A 14,918-nucleotide genomic window follows, 5' to 3' on the forward strand; every position below is an offset into this window, starting at 1 on the left:
AGCTTCGAGTGTTAGGGTGCCTGTACATGGGCGTCTTAATGTCTTAAGACTGTAAGCCACACCTATGGCGGGTGATTCATTCAAACTGATGTTAACTGAATACCGATATAAGTTGTTTTAAACAAGGAAATAGACACTTTATTCATCATAAAACTATGTAACCTGATTACATTATAACGTTAGAACGTTTTTTAAGGCATCAATTGAAAAGTTTCTACAATTCATGTTAATACAATAATTTTGTCAACATAACCTCTCTTTTGAACGACTCAGCGTTAACAAAATTTTTTTTAGTTTTGGTGGCTAAATATCTTTCCAATATCATAATGCAATCACGTAACATAGTTTTGTTATGAACAGGATGCCTATTATCTTGTTTAAAACAAATTATGTCAATATTCAGTTAACGTCAGTTTAAATTGAATCATCCGCCATAGGTTTGGCTTACAGTCTTAAGACATTAAGACGCCCATGTACAGGCACCCTTAGGCTGCGTATACATGGAGTCATGAACTTTCAGGACCAGCCCATATGCCCGTGTGAGTGCGAGTGAGAAGCAAGAACATATTACTCTCTTTCTCGAACTCACAAGGGCACATGGGCTGGTCCTGGATATTCAAGACTCCATGTATACGCAGCCTTACTTGGAAAAGTCCCTGCGTTGAAGTTCAAAACTAAGAACATAATCGATAAAAACGGAGATTCAAAAAGATGTGTAACTAATTCTATAAAAATCTATGCATGAGGAGACTGATAAGTGCTTTATTTAGTTTCAAGACTTTGATGAACAGATATTAAAATATTTATTTATTATTACATGTACATAATTATAAAGTTAATATAGAAGACAATTTTATTGAACCTACAAATAACATTTAAATGATTTACAAATTACTTCTTTTTTTTTGTAATAAGTAGTACTTCTATTGTTGATAAAAAAATGATTCAAAAATACGAAATTCCAAGACTTTATTAAAAATCTCAAGTGATTAAAATTGAAGGCATATTAAATAATTACGATTATTTATTCAGTAGCCGTTTTTTAAGTGCGTATACAAAAAAAAAGAATATGTTGGACACAAAAGAATTTTTTAAGAGAAAACAAAATAATGATTATATATGTTCCGACGAAAAGGGGACGTCACAGTTTTGTACATCGAGATTCGAATATGCCGCGGCGGGTGAGAAAAAAAACGGTTAGAGCAAAAGCAGCGCGAGAAGTGGTCAGACGTTCGTGGGAGAAAACATAACTTGGGCAGCAACGAACAGTGACTTCAAAAACACCACGAGGCCTCGACAACACGAGAGTTCAAGTTAAATCACCAGGCTCCCTGTAAATGCGTCTACTCTTGTTTAAGGTATTTAGTCATTAGAATAATAATAAGCATGTAAAACATAGGCCTCGTAAAGGAGGCAGAGAAATTCACGTGCGCGCGTAAAACTGCCCATAGTGATGTTACGTACCAAAATTTTGTTTTCACACACAACATGCGGCCAGTGTGTGTCTGTTTGTAGTTTTCTTTGTACAGATAGAGATTCCTGATTGTGCGTGGAAGTGCAACCATTAGTTGTGTCGGAATTGTGTAAGATCGCGTCTTGGTGAAAATTAAAATTTCACGTAGCTATCGGTATTGTTGTGAGAAAAAAGGGCGTCATGGGCACGGTTGTGTGAGTGTGATAGGCGAGGAAGGTTGCCGGGTTCAAGTCAATTATAAGGGAACAAGTGATGGGGAATCAGATAGTTGATAAAGGATTAAAGCATCGAGTATTAAATAATTTCTCGGTGAGTGATGTGTCAATATATGGTGATAGGATAGTATTGGTGATGGTAGGCTATGGTTGGGTGGATGCGTGTATGTGTGTGAACGCATCTTTCTTTTTTTCTTTACTTTGAAGTGCGTCGCTATGGTTGCGAGTATGTGCGCGTATGAGAAAAAATGACTTTTGCGATCAAGTCATATTTCACTGATAAAGTCTACTCTTGTTTAAGATAACTTTGAGGCCGCAAGCCTGCTTTCTGAGGAATCAAATCATTGTTCCTTTCATGTCATTGTCCAACGTGGTCAAAAATGCAACTGTGATTTGGATCGACAATCCACTTAGTTGAGAAAACCAACAAGCACATAAACTACTCCAATGGGTCAATAGCAGTCATGCATCGGACAGCAGTCCACGTGATTGTCAATCAACATTTTCTCGTATACGTACAAGGTAAAATTGATGATTTGTAACGATGATCGATCGTCCTTCCATTTGCTTGATTTACTGTATTAATATCCCTATTGTTGCGGTCCAATAAAAACCAATAAAAAATTCATTGATTTTACCATAGGATTTTTCTATTGGTTTGTTATCAGTATTTGCACCCGTAAATCCAAATAAAATCCGAAATGGTCAAAAATAGATTTTCTATATAATTTATTATAACTAGAACATGATTGAACAAAAATAAATTGACAAATTTATGTCATACCATCCGGATGGTAACACCAAAACGGGGGGACTAAAGTATTTTTTACAAAATTCTAATAAAAATTAATAACTAACTTTTCTTTTAATTTACATATAAAATACTCTAATCCCCCCATGGTATGACATAAATTTGTCAATTTATTTTTGTTCAATCATGTCCTAGTTATAATAAATGATATAGAAAATCTATTTTTAACCATTTCGGATTTTATTTGGATTTACGGGTGCAAATACCGATAAGAAACTAATAGAAAAATCCCATTGTAAAATTTTATTGGTTTTTATTGGACCGCAACAACAGGGATATTATGTTCACGTTCTCCCTTTTTTTTTATAAGTCAATTATGTTCAGTTCCATTGTTTTTTACAAAAAAAAAGGTAATTCAAATTGTAAATAGAGAGAATTGCTATGTCACATGTAACATTTTGTTCCGAATAAAAAGGGTTTTTTTGTCAGATTTTTCTCTTAAATAAATTAGTCATTATTCATTTGCATGTCACGCATGATACAATATACAGAAATTAAATACAATTCAAACCCGATGAAACCAAGTGGTCGAAAACGATCTTCAGTTCTGTAGACGTAGAATTCAGACAAGCAACTTAATTAATGGGAACACAATTAAATATTTGAAGATTAGATAACTGACAAATATAATCTGTATCTAATTTTACTCGAACTATTCCTAGGTAAGCTGTTCCAGCTCAATGGAAATTGCTACGTGCGAATCAATATATCGACACCCCGGGCGAAGACTATGCCCTAATTGGCCCTGGACGAAAACTATGCCCTTTTGACGTCCCGGGCGAAGACTATGCCCTTTTTTCTAGTCCGGACGAAAACTATGCCATTTTTTTTTTAGTCTGGGCTAAAAATATGTCTTTTTCTCGCGTCCAGACGAAAACTAAATTAAAAAACACCCCAAAATTATATACTAACCCCTCTACTAGCTACTAGTATGCTGCAAGAAGCTCACGAATACGAAGCTTCTGAAAATGATTTAATATTTTCAGATTTCTCGATACTTGTGTATGTATTTATATCGATATAAGCTTTATCTTCACATCGAGATTCACATGTACGTGAATCTACAGACGCCTTTGTAAAAAATCAACATGTAATCATTATTCTTAGCAGGTCTAACGGCTTAAGTGTTTAAAGTTTTGGTAAGTGTCAGAAAAAAGGGGTTTGTGAGCTTTTTTTAAAAAGATTCCGTAAATTGTATATAACAATAACTGTAATTAATTTAAACTTGCTAATTTATTCATGTGTTAAAAAATACTTTGTAATCCAAATATGCATGTCTTACAAACATTAATTAATAAAAAAAAGCTTACTTTTTTCTCAATTTTTTTACGAATATTATATTTTATTATATCACGAATTGTACAAATTTTATTAATTTTTTAACTTCAAGTAACAATAATTGTATTAGTTACTTATTATAGTCAACAAAAATGTAGAAAAAATAATAAATTTTAAAATAAAACATAAACGAGTCTTTCATATTCATTAATTGCAAATTACCATGCTCATAAAAACATTCCTGAGTTTGTATTATTATTTAAAATTATTAATGTAAATGTAAACAACAACCACTATATAAGTATATTTGACTATATATCTAATTACAAAAACAAATGTAAGGTGAGCTTAAATGAATTGTACTTCATCCCGGCTCCAGAAAAAGTCAATATCTTCGTCCAGACTCGGAAAAAATGTAATAGTCTTCACGCGGACTAGAAAAAAAGGGCATAGTTTTCGTCCGGACTCGAGAAAAGGGCATAGTTTTCGTCTGAGCGCCAGAAAAGGGCATAGTCTTCGTCCGGGGGACTCCAAAAGGGCATAGTTTTCGTCCGGACTCGAGAAAAGGGCATAGTTTTCGTCCGAACTCCGGAAAAGGGTATAGTTTTCGTCTGGAACAAACAAAAGGGCATAGTTTTCGTCCAGACTGCGGAAAAAGGCATAGTCTTCGTCCAGGCTTCGAAGCAGGGCTAGTCTTCGTCGCCCGGGGCGTCGATATGTGAATGGCAGTTTAAACTAAAAAAAAAAAATTTAATAATAAATGGACAGATTACAATATGTGAGTTGATTAATGTTGGAAAATTATGTTAAGTTAAAGCAGCGGACGTATGTTTTTCTTGATTTCTCAGAATTTTTACCTTTTAAAAGAAGAAATAAAAAAAAGAGAAGTATTTGGTTTGTAAAAACGCAAATAATAAAGCAGGACACTGATGGCAATGTTAAAATAAAGACAAAAAAATATGTGCGCACCAGCAAGTCCCCCACGTCCTACTTACCTCACTTACCTCACTTACCTGTGTAGGTACGGATCGGTGAGCTACTACAACGTAGCAAACTATTCAAACCGAGTCCCACCACTACTACGTGGGTGACTGTAGACTTACGTCATGAGCCAGTGAGCACACATCTCTGAACGACGGCTGACAATTTGGTCTATATATACTAACCAGACACTTTTTTCGCCACATGCGGGAGCGAATCATGCTGCCACGCGGTCGGAGATTCAGTTACACTATCAAGTCAGCATTTACAATGCTGCAGTGTCCATCCGTTGTCGATATAACCAAATGGTGGAGTGGGTCGTGGGTCCTTTACTTTACCTCAAAAGACACATATTTTTCAATTATTATGTTATTTCTTTAAGTTGAACAAACGTTATGAGGACGCGGGGATAATAGGGATTTAGGGATATTATAACTCAGGTATACATATATTTATGTGCATGTGTGTAGCAGAAGCAGATTTAGCAGACGATACCGTAAGACAAATGTTGGTAGATATATATATATAATAGTAATCATATTATAGTACTTTTTGTAAATTTATACGTTTTTATTTCCTTGTGTATACATATCAGAAACGTAAACGTGATGTTAAAAAAAATAGAAAAATGGGGACAAAAACGCTGAATGATATTCATAAAGATCTGAAACTCCTGATCACTGCAATCACTGGTTTTGAAGTAAGTTGATTTTATATTAACTTTAGCCTGTAATTTTTTTACAGAATTTTCTAAGAATTCTTGTTTTTTTATACAGGAAGGTGAGGAAGGTTTTCAGATCTCGGAGCGTTTCGCTTTGTCACAAGTAAAGCACCATCGTTATTTGTCGGTGAACAGTCATGCAGTTAAAAAAGAAATCGACGAGATAATTCAAAAATTCCTCATACATGGCAAGTACGACGTTGCCAAGGAGTTCCAGGATCTCGTCCAGACTTTCCTCAATAGCTTTGACTCCGAGAGGCATCCCCAGTGTGACGTGCAGTGGTCCTTGTTGTCTCTGTTGTTTAATTTAGCTAGTGAAACCTGTAACTCTCAAATAAGTGCTAGTCATTCGTTGAGCAGGGATAGGAGTAACAATGCATCTGTAACTACTGAGGATGACAAGTCTGAAGAGATTGACTGGGCTGAATACTTGAAAGAAGGAGAACAGGAGTTTTTCTGTAACTACGAGAGCAACAGTGACAGCGTGAGAATTTGTTTTGAAAATAATCACAATATTTTTCCCTATACAATATAATATTACTAAAAAGACATTAACTTTAGGACTGGTCCGAAGATGAGAATGATTGCCAAGCAGACTTGTCTGTGCATAATCAACAAAAAGCGTCCACTCCTAGCAGAAATGCTGTGCCACGTGAAACAGGGATTCTGGCTACCGTACCGGAAGAAATTCCAAAAAGTGTAACGTCACAAGACGTAGTCCCTACAAACTGGCTGGAAAAGAACATTCAAAACACATGGTGGAATGAGTTAGACTGGCGTCAGTACAAAGTTGACAGTCGATTTGAAGACGCTCATCTACTGGAATTCTGGAGAAAGAATACGAAAAAAAGTCACGAAATCATTGGAACTCTGAGCGAATATCAGGCTCTGAGAGAACTGTTGTGGATGTTTCATGTACATAGTGACATGGCTGTATTTCAAGAAGAAAAAGAAAAAGGGTTCGTTATTCGCGACGTATCGATACCAAGTCTCACCACGGTAAGATAAAAATTCCATTTGTTTGCTTACAAAAATTGATTATTTTTCATGATTTTCGTTCAGGTGGCCTTCAAAAGTGTTTTGTCCTCGTATTGTGAGTACATAACTATGATGCGAGAAATGGAAACTTTTCTCGAAAACTTGTTTGTACGAAATGATACTTCAAAATCAAGTCGGAGACCACCATTGACTTACGAAGCTTACGCGGCCACTTTGCAGCACGAAATTTTGAGCATTAAAAAAAAACTTGTCGATTTTGAAACAGAAGTCATGAAACAGAGTAATTTCCATTCAACACGTTTTGTTGCACATCAGAGTATAATTTTGTAATTAATGACAAATTATTTTAGATGATCCGAGTACGTTTCTCTCGGCTTCAAAAGTCTTGAAAAAGTGCACGGACAGGATAAAAATAATTTTCGAAATTCATAAGAGCGTCATTGACGACTGGGAGAAATTGTCCAACTGGCAGTGCGCTTCTAAACTACTGTCAAAGCTATACTTCAAAATACAAAATTCATGTATCATAGAAATGATAAATTTGTGCGCAAACTTTTACTTGGCCAGTCTCTCTGTATACCTTAATATTGTTGATGTTTGGTTGAGCGAAGGGAGATTAGAAGATTGGAGGGATGAATTTATCATTGTTAAGTGCTTGGAGTGAGTATACTTTTATTGAAAAATGCATTGGTTTCTTTGTACTTAGCAGCTGAATTTTCACAGATCGGTCGAAAGTAGTACCAGGGAAGATTGTAGACCATTGGAAGGGTATGCATTTCGAGAACTGGATCCCTTGTGCTTGAAAGATCCTGTGATGAAAATCTTACTCCACAAAGTATATCAAATAGGACGTAGTGTCGAGCTTTTAGTCACTTTGGATCGTATTTCCGACTTCTGGGCCATGATGGACAGAGAAAAGGGTAATTTGATATTTTTCATGGTAGCCCATGTCACAGGAATGAAGAAACATTTTTAAAAATTATGAAAATTTTCCCATCAGTTTCCAAAGAAACGCTACATTCAGAGTGTCTGAGAGAAATACTATCGGCATGCTCCAAGTACGAACCAACAGTTTGCACCGACTCGACGGACCTCGCGTCCTTACAAATAATCGAAATCCCAAGACCAATCGCGCCACATGACCTGGAACTCCAGTGCAATATAACGCAACAAGTTTCCACGACAAACAATCCTTTTCTCGCCAAAGCCCTAGAAAACTTTATGTTTGTGGACATGGACAGCGTCGACTCGAGCTCTGGAGATCGCGGTAGGGAACGCGAGGAGTCGAAAACCTTTGAGTTCTTGAAAAAGTCGAACACAGCGTTACCTTGGAGTAGAATTTTCGAGTGTGCCGTGTCGAAAGTTTTAGATTCGAAGTTCAGTGGTGCAAGTAAACTCGTCAAGGATATCCTGATGAAGGAGTACAAGCTGGAGGGACAGCTCAAACTGATGAGGTCGGTCTTTATGATGGAGACCAGCCACGTGATGAACAAGTTCTGCAAACTGATTTTCACGGAGGTGCGTACGCGCTTGATTAAATATAATTGTATTGAAATAAATTCTACTTGCAACACATTTGTTTCTCAGATCGAATCCAACGGTATGTGGAACAACGCTTACACTGTGGCGTGTTTGTTGGAAGAGATACTTTCACAAGAATGGCCAGAATCGAGCTCACGGTGGTCCATAACGATCGGCAACATCAGAACTACCAAAGTCCTCGAGGCTGTGAATAGCACTAAACTACATTACGCCGCCGGCTGGCCGATAAACATGTTACTCAACGAGGAAGCGATCGACAAGTACAACAAGATCTTTAAATTCGAGCTGAAGCTCAAATGGGCTCTGTGGACGCTTCATACGCTTAGATTTTCCAGTGAGTCGACATTTTTTTGCGAGCTTTGCTTGTTTTCAGTTACTCAGTTGTATCTGTATCTTGTAGCTTTAGAAGGTTCGGTTGACGCTACAACTCCGGATGCCACACAACGCTTTCACATCAAGCGGCTCGAGACTTTGCGGTTTTGGCTGCTGCACGCTATTGGCTCGATACATGCGTACCTATCGGGTCAAGTTTTACTTGGCTTGGGTGCTGAATTTGAAAAAGCCTTGTCTCAAGCTGACAATTTGGAGGCCATCATTACAAGTACTTTTTTTCTTTTGCTCTAAGTTTTTTTTATACCATATCGATTTAAATTAGAATTCAAATTCTTATGGCCAAACAAAAGCAATTTTTTTGTTGCCTTTAATAGACATGTTAGTGAAATAAAATACTGAGTAACATTTATTTACAGTTCACAGTGAGTACTTGGATAATGTACACGAGCACTGTCTTCTGACAGGAAAATTTGACGATTTGACTCTTACGATCCACAAGGTATTTGATGACATCAAATTATCCTTCCCTTCAATTTCATATTTTTCAAAATTAAGTTTGCTGAAGCGACACTGAGAGCACGTCGTTAATTATAATTGTATTAATTTTTACGTTTCATCTTCATGGACAAAGAACAATAATTTCCTAAACAATTTAAAATAATACTTTTTTCTCCTATTATCTTCCGTGATTTTTTTGTTTCAGCTACTGGAAATGTGCGAAGAGGTGCACAAAAGATGGAAACCCGAGTCCCTGGCTTTCATTGGCAAAGTGATGGACCAACTCGAGAACGACTACGTCAAATACCACACGTACCTAGCGTTGGGCTTGCACAACGCAGTGCAGCACAAGGACGCCGATTACCGTAAGTCCCAAATATCTCACGAGCTCTTGCAATACGTAGCTCAGGTCCGGCCATCTCGTAATGAGGATTTTCATAGATCAATAGCTGAACGTTTGGATGTTTTCACTAGTACAGACTGGGATAAGGATTGACTTGGTTTTCGGGGCTAATTTAGCAAGGGTTCGAGGATTGGTTTACCTCAATTAAAAATAAATAAAAATGAAAGATTTGTTGTGTAGTTTTACCAGAAAGTAGGTAGTTTGAGTTGAAAATGTTTTAGATTACAGATATATCAGTAAAACGTATTTTTGATTTTATTTTTTTTTTCCAACATCTTTATGTAGCTTTTTTGTGAATTTTTTTAATCAGCTTTGTGCAATGAATTAAACATTTTTTCCCTACTGAAATTATTTTTGCTTTCTAACACTTATGATTTTTGAGTTTTTCACGAAAATGTTGTTTTAGTTTGAAATACTTGGTTTTTGTTAATTTTTTTTATGCCATTTTGCACTACGATTTTTGCCTTTACGTTTACAATTTTTAACATTGCTTTTCAACTAATAATCTCATTTGGAATGCGGTTTATTGCACAATTGTGATTTCTTTTTTTTTTTTTTCTTTTTTTTTTTTTTTCTTTTTTTTTTTTTTTTTTTTTATTAACATGAAAAAATATACTAATCAAACTGTTTTGTTTTCATTACCTTGTTTGCAGTGACTGGTTTGAACTCTGCGTTTAACTGCAGTATGCCAACGACATAAAAATCGCAACAGCACCCACAATAATAACCACCTTGTTGGCTTTATTTTTGTAGTTTAGAAACACCGCATTTTTTATCTGTATGCGTGTATTGGCACGCAAATTCAGTATTAAGATCGCAGGAATTTTATCATTTGTGATCTAATGTAATAAATACAATTTTTGTTTTTGTTTTTGTATTGCTACTCATTAAATTAATCACTAAGCTAACTCATTGAAACACGTTGTTGTACAGACACTATAATTGTATACATAATGTTTTCATCGCTGATATAATTTTGTATATTCATTGTACAATAAATCTTTATTTTTTTTGTAAGCAACAATCAAGTATAAAATAGGTTTACAACTTCAACCTGTAAGAAATTTTCCTTCCGTTTCCTGTTCCACATCCTCGTTATTTCCAGGCAAATTCCTCCTTCCTGTGGCTCCAGCGTTGAGGACAGTAAAAGACCATATCACGGACTTGGGTAGGAATATTCTTAATGAGATCGCCCATCAGAGTCTCCCACCCTCGGGGCTGCCTATCCATCTTCCAAAGAAAAGTTCGGCTAAGCAACAAAATTGGCTAAGATGGTATTTACAGGGTACTTTAAAAATGATAGGACCTAGGTCTGATACCAGACGAACATTTTTTTCACTTGGTATTTTATATTGTGTAAGGAATAGTGTAAAATTATCGACATGATAATATATAAGAAATGTTTCATCGATTATTTATTTGGAAAAAAATTATACACTTATCAATCAACATTCTTCAGTGTTATATTTTAAACATCACATACAAATAGACTACACATCATTTTGTAGTAGTTCTCTTGATTCCGCATTATTCGTAGGATAATTTCATTACATGTTTATAACAAGAAAAAAAAAGAAATAATTCATCGTAACATTGAGTTGATAAAATAAATCGATCCAGCAAAAATTTACAAAAATATAAATATATGTTAAGTCTAGATGGTATTAACGATTTCAGTGTCGAGTTGGCGCGCTCGCTGAGAAGCTCAAGCGATTACGAGCAGGCCTTCATGTATCTGCGTTACTGTCGGCAAAAGGAACTCCTCGAAGCCGTAGATCTATCCTCATCGGTTGTCAGCGATGCCCTTTCGAGAATCGTTGAAGAATCAAAGCTTTACGAAAGTGATATCGACGATTTCTGAAGTTGTTCGCGGTAACGAGGTCACTTCAAAAATACTTCCAACCACTTAACACCTTGTACTCTCTACCTAACTACGTAAAATATATATTTTACCTCGTATTTTACACGTCAGCACATGTTTTTATATTATTTTTTTTACATTTCTGCGGTTAGAGATTATTTACAGTGCACAATAGCTTTAATTTCAAGACATTTAAACTCCTGATTGGCTTGTGCAACCGAAAAAACACAATGGATCAGTAAGTTGCCATAATTTTTTTTTTTTTTTTTTTACCATCCAGTGTAGTATTTTGTTTGGCAGTATATTTTATTATCATAAACGAGACAATGAAGTGCAAATGCGCTGTATCATTCTAATAAATGTATGTACTTAAACGTTAGCCAAGTAAAATCTCACTGCTACTGTACACCAACATACTTAGTAGGGCAACTTTTTTTTTCCACATGCACCGAATGTTAAGTCGTACTCCTATAAGATATTCCAAGATGCTTACCTTCTAAGATAAAATTAAGACAAGTTTTCAACAAAATTTATACACGTGCACAGGGATAAGAGCCGTGCAAAAACAAAAGCTTCGGTGATAACAACAGCGTGCATGCGCGCACAGCCCTAGAGCGTCTCCCGTCCGGAATAGTTATCCAAGCCTGTGCTCCCTACGAGGAAACACAGGCTTGGTTAGCTCTGGGTGAGCACGACCGTCCCGTTCTGTCCGATCCTGTCGTTACCGACGTTACCCGAGTTCAAGGTGACATTTTGTAGATTGGGCTGCAACAGGCCGGTCTGGGAGGAAAGCGAGGCTGCACCAACACCAACCGAACCACTTGGGCCTGGATCATCGACAAGATTCACATTGGCAGGGGAGCTCGATTGGTTGTTGGGGCTGGCCCTTACCGCGCTGTGCCGTGACGTCGTAGCCTCAGCCAAGACTTTGTTGCGGAGCTCAAATACCTGCTGGATTGCTTTGCGGAAGCACAAGAAGTTGTAGTCGATTACACCTGCAATGTCGTACGGCGTTCATAAAACGGTTGATTGTCATTTTAATTATGATGTACTTGTAGCTGATGCAAAATTACCTTGTCTTTCGAAATTGTCCTCTCTTAATATACAGACTAGCGCGAGAAATCTGTTTACTTCTTTCAAGTAGAGGATCGTCCCATTGTTCAACTTAATTAAGCTTGAGCTCTCGTTGTCGAAAGCTGCAGCTTCTGCCTCTTCTTTTAGCCTGAATAGAATTTTTTTTGGTTTCTTTATTAGGTAAAATTTCAACTTTTTAAAACATTCGTTATGCTTGGTACCATTGAATTAAAAAAAAAGTCTCAACGTGACATGCTTAATCAGCTTTATCTGAATCATAATTTTAAAATTGGGCGTACTCACCCATATATACAAGAGACGTCGATTACGACATCAATCATATCGCAACAAAGTTCGTAACTCTGCATATCTACTGGCGAGCTGTCCGTGGCAATGTATATCTTTGAAACTACATCGAAGAGGAAGGCCTTTTCTATTGCTGAATTCTGTGAAAAAAATTTGATATCTTTAATAATAATTATATAATAGGCTTGGAATGGCTATTAATACTCAAAATGATAATCGACTTACCGAGATAAGAATGTTGAGCAAATTTTCTAGGGTTGGTAACTGTGGAATTAGTTTCTGTACAACTTTACTAAAGGCTTCAAATATACTGTGATCGTAAATCGATGTCAGATGAAAGCTCAGATGTATTTGATCGCAGCCTGGAACAATGACACAAATGTTTACAAAAAAAGGAAAACATGTCTTTTTTTGGTGTATTATAACACACCTGCATCAATCAAATCATCATTCGCCCGAGTGTGTATATCTCTCTGAGTTTCCATTTTGTAATCATCTGACAAACCATCAACTTTGTGTATAAAAACTTCAAACTTGATGGACTGATTGATTTTGTAGGCTTTGGTGACAGTCAGATGTAGCTTGTTTAGGGCCTCCATGTAATCATCTTGAGCATCGATTACAAAGACTAGAGCCTCGCAACCACCAAAAATCATGTCACTGTCAAAGGTGGGGTCAAAAAAGTCTATTTGTCCGGGAAAGTCCCAGATTTGAAACTGCACGAAACTGGAGTTGCAAATATCGTCTTTTATGATTCTGTTTGTTGATTCAAGAAAGAGAGTTTCGTTTGGTGACATCTTGTGAAACACAACTTTTTGTATTGACGATTTTCCACTTCTAAAAACATACAACATAAATCATTGGTCCAAGTATTTGATGATTTAAACATAGAATTATATGCACCTTCTGAGGCCCATCAAGAGAATCCTTGGCTTTTGATCCCTGATTGGTACACCCCCGTAATTATAACAATCTGGATCATACGGTGTATACCCAAAATCTTTGGGAAAGGAACCAACATCATAATCAGCTTGATAGTGATCCTCGTCATCCTATTAATACAAACAATTAATTTTATATAACTGTTAATCGTGAGTTGAGATCAAAAGACTTCAATAAGAACAATGAATCATCCTTAGGTAACTGGCATTTGATGATTCATTGTATACACGTTTGACATATTTTGAAGATTTTTCCTAAAACTAAAGACTACAATAAATTTATATATTTTTTGTAAACATTGTTTACCAGAAGAAACTATTACACGCACATGATAAACAAACATACAGAACGTATATGCCTTGAGTGAAATAATGCACAGGCTCATCAAGGACTTTTTCATATGCTTCACTCATTGTGTTTGTATGCATAGTAGCTTTGTTAGCTTGGGAGAACCCTCATAATATTTCTTCTTCGGTAGCTTAATATATTTACAACGCACGTAGAAAAAATCAGGCAACAAAAAGATTTAAAAAATATGTTAATATGACTAAGACACGATTTACCATGTTGATTTTGAAGACAGGTCGAATTTTAATAACTTTTAGAAGAGACGAGATGAGTCTTGGGTGGAGAGTAGTAGCGAGTCAACTAATTAGCTCAAGTGCTTGCAATTGTGGCAGCATTTATTTCTTCACGTCAAATGCAAAACATCCTTTATCAACATCAATTCATTGTGAGGGGCAAATTGCAATGAAGCTTTATGATGGTCTCGGTGTTGACGTTACTTCCAAGAAATGTGGTGGTTGTTATATTGCGACGCAATAAAACAGTGGTAATAATATTACACACCCAAGAGAGACAGTTTACTCATAAGTTTGGAACGGAAAGCGTATTATCGGAAACTGTTGATGTTGAAACGTCGGATAATACCCATCCAACATCCAACTGATTTTAATTGTTTGCACCACAGTGTAAGGTGTAAGAAATGTTCACCACTTAAATTATTGTGAGCATTTTGTGTCATTTCCGCTTTCTCGCACCAGGTGTCACATAGATTAGTTGAGGAATGATCTCCAGCAAACATATATTTTCTCAAGATTTCTTGTAAGTAGATGTCTTGTAAACTTCTGTTGTCTGTTGTCCATCTGAAAGATATCTTTGGTAAAATGTAGGTTTGTTCTGGGTCGGGCAATTGGGCGGCGGGCCCGGCGGCGGGTCGCACGCGATACAACATCGAACGTGGGTATCTGTCTCTCTCACACATTGCCAAAGGTGGGAGACAAATACACACGGTCGATGTTGTGTCTCCTTCTACTTGCGCTTCAGCGCCGTACATAAAAACTAGCAGTCTATATTCAAATTCAATAAAGGGGAAAATATGATCTTTTCGCACCGCTTATTTCACGTTAATTCTCATCTAAGACCATGCATTTCCAGACAAGATAAGTGTTTAGATGAGCGGTCATTTTCCCCCTTTATA

At 36.4% G+C, this 14,918-nt stretch overlaps 2 protein-coding genes and 1 long non-coding RNA gene across 5 annotated transcripts; 2 read left to right on the plus strand and 1 right to left on the minus strand.

Moving 5' to 3' along the window:
- Nucleotides 1-1,294: 1,294 nt before the first annotated feature.
- Nucleotides 1,295-3,582, plus strand: LOC149374181 (uncharacterized). Its single transcript, XR_016293180.1, has 3 exons — nucleotides 1,295-1,358; nucleotides 1,991-2,211; nucleotides 3,163-3,582. It is a non-coding gene; the product is annotated as an uncharacterized LOC149374181 (long non-coding RNA).
- Nucleotides 3,583-4,956: 1,374 nt separating this feature from the next.
- Grip128 (gamma-tubulin complex component 5) lies at nucleotides 4,957-10,269 on the plus strand. Of its 3 annotated transcripts, XM_089594633.1 has the most exons (13): nucleotides 4,958-5,255; nucleotides 5,355-5,459; nucleotides 5,536-5,964; nucleotides 6,042-6,479; nucleotides 6,543-6,759; nucleotides 6,830-7,139; nucleotides 7,203-7,399; nucleotides 7,480-7,997; nucleotides 8,067-8,355; nucleotides 8,422-8,622; nucleotides 8,771-8,853; nucleotides 9,058-9,217; nucleotides 9,909-10,269. In XM_089594633.1, the coding sequence occupies exons 1-13, from the start codon at nucleotides 5,214-5,216 to the stop codon at nucleotides 9,953-9,955; spliced, it is 3,036 nt and encodes a 1,011-aa protein (XP_089450759.1). In that variant the 5' UTR covers nucleotides 4,958-5,213; the 3' UTR covers nucleotides 9,956-10,269. The 3 variants fall into 3 exon arrangements, with proteins under 3 accessions (XP_089450758.1, XP_089450757.1, XP_089450759.1); XM_089594632.1 differs by lacking the exon at nucleotides 9,909-10,269 and having other exon boundaries at nucleotides 4,957-5,266; nucleotides 9,058-9,354; XM_089594631.1 differs by lacking the exon at nucleotides 9,909-10,269 and having other exon boundaries at nucleotides 4,957-5,255; nucleotides 9,058-9,354.
- A 384-nt stretch (nucleotides 10,270-10,653) lies between these two features.
- RagC-D (Ras-related GTP binding C/D) lies at nucleotides 10,654-14,568 on the minus strand. Its single transcript, XM_014359618.2, has 7 exons — nucleotides 14,002-14,568; nucleotides 13,400-13,548; nucleotides 12,927-13,333; nucleotides 12,722-12,858; nucleotides 12,494-12,636; nucleotides 12,190-12,338; nucleotides 10,654-12,111 (listed from the first exon to the last, which is right to left on the minus strand). Exons 1-7 carry the CDS (start codon nucleotides 14,002-14,004, stop codon nucleotides 11,792-11,794), a joined length of 1,308 nt encoding a protein of 435 aa, XP_014215104.2. The 5' UTR covers nucleotides 14,005-14,568; the 3' UTR covers nucleotides 10,654-11,791.
- Between the last annotated feature and the right edge of the window lie 350 nt (nucleotides 14,569-14,918).

The sequence above is a fragment of the Copidosoma floridanum genome, unplaced genomic scaffold (assembly GCF_036245765.1).
Source record: "Copidosoma floridanum isolate Cflo_tuat_1 unplaced genomic scaffold, Cflo_Japanese_pri ptg000021l, whole genome shotgun sequence".
NCBI classification, from domain to species: domain Eukaryota; kingdom Metazoa; phylum Arthropoda; class Insecta; order Hymenoptera; family Encyrtidae; genus Copidosoma; species Copidosoma floridanum.

Bases quoted from the DNA above. Each gene is read 5' to 3' on its own strand.
- RagC-D (XM_014359618.2), bottom strand. The intron at 12,637-12,721 runs GTAAGTCGATTA...TTTTTTTCACAG, and splicing joins TGCTCAACATTCTTATCTCG to AATTCAGCAATAGAAAAGGC. The intron at 12,112-12,189 runs GTAATTTTGCAT...ACGACATTGCAG, and splicing joins GGACAATTTCGAAAGACAAG to GTGTAATCGACTACAACTTC.
- Grip128 (XM_089594631.1), top strand. From the start codon at position 5,214: ATGTGCATGTGTGTAGCAGAAGCAGATTTAGCAGACGATACC. The intron at 5,256-5,354 runs GTAAGACAAATG...TATACATATCAG, and splicing joins CAGATTTAGCAGACGATACC to AAACGTAAACGTGATGTTAA. The intron at 8,623-8,770 runs GTACTTTTTTTC...ATTTATTTACAG, and splicing joins TTTGGAGGCCATCATTACAA to TTCACAGTGAGTACTTGGAT.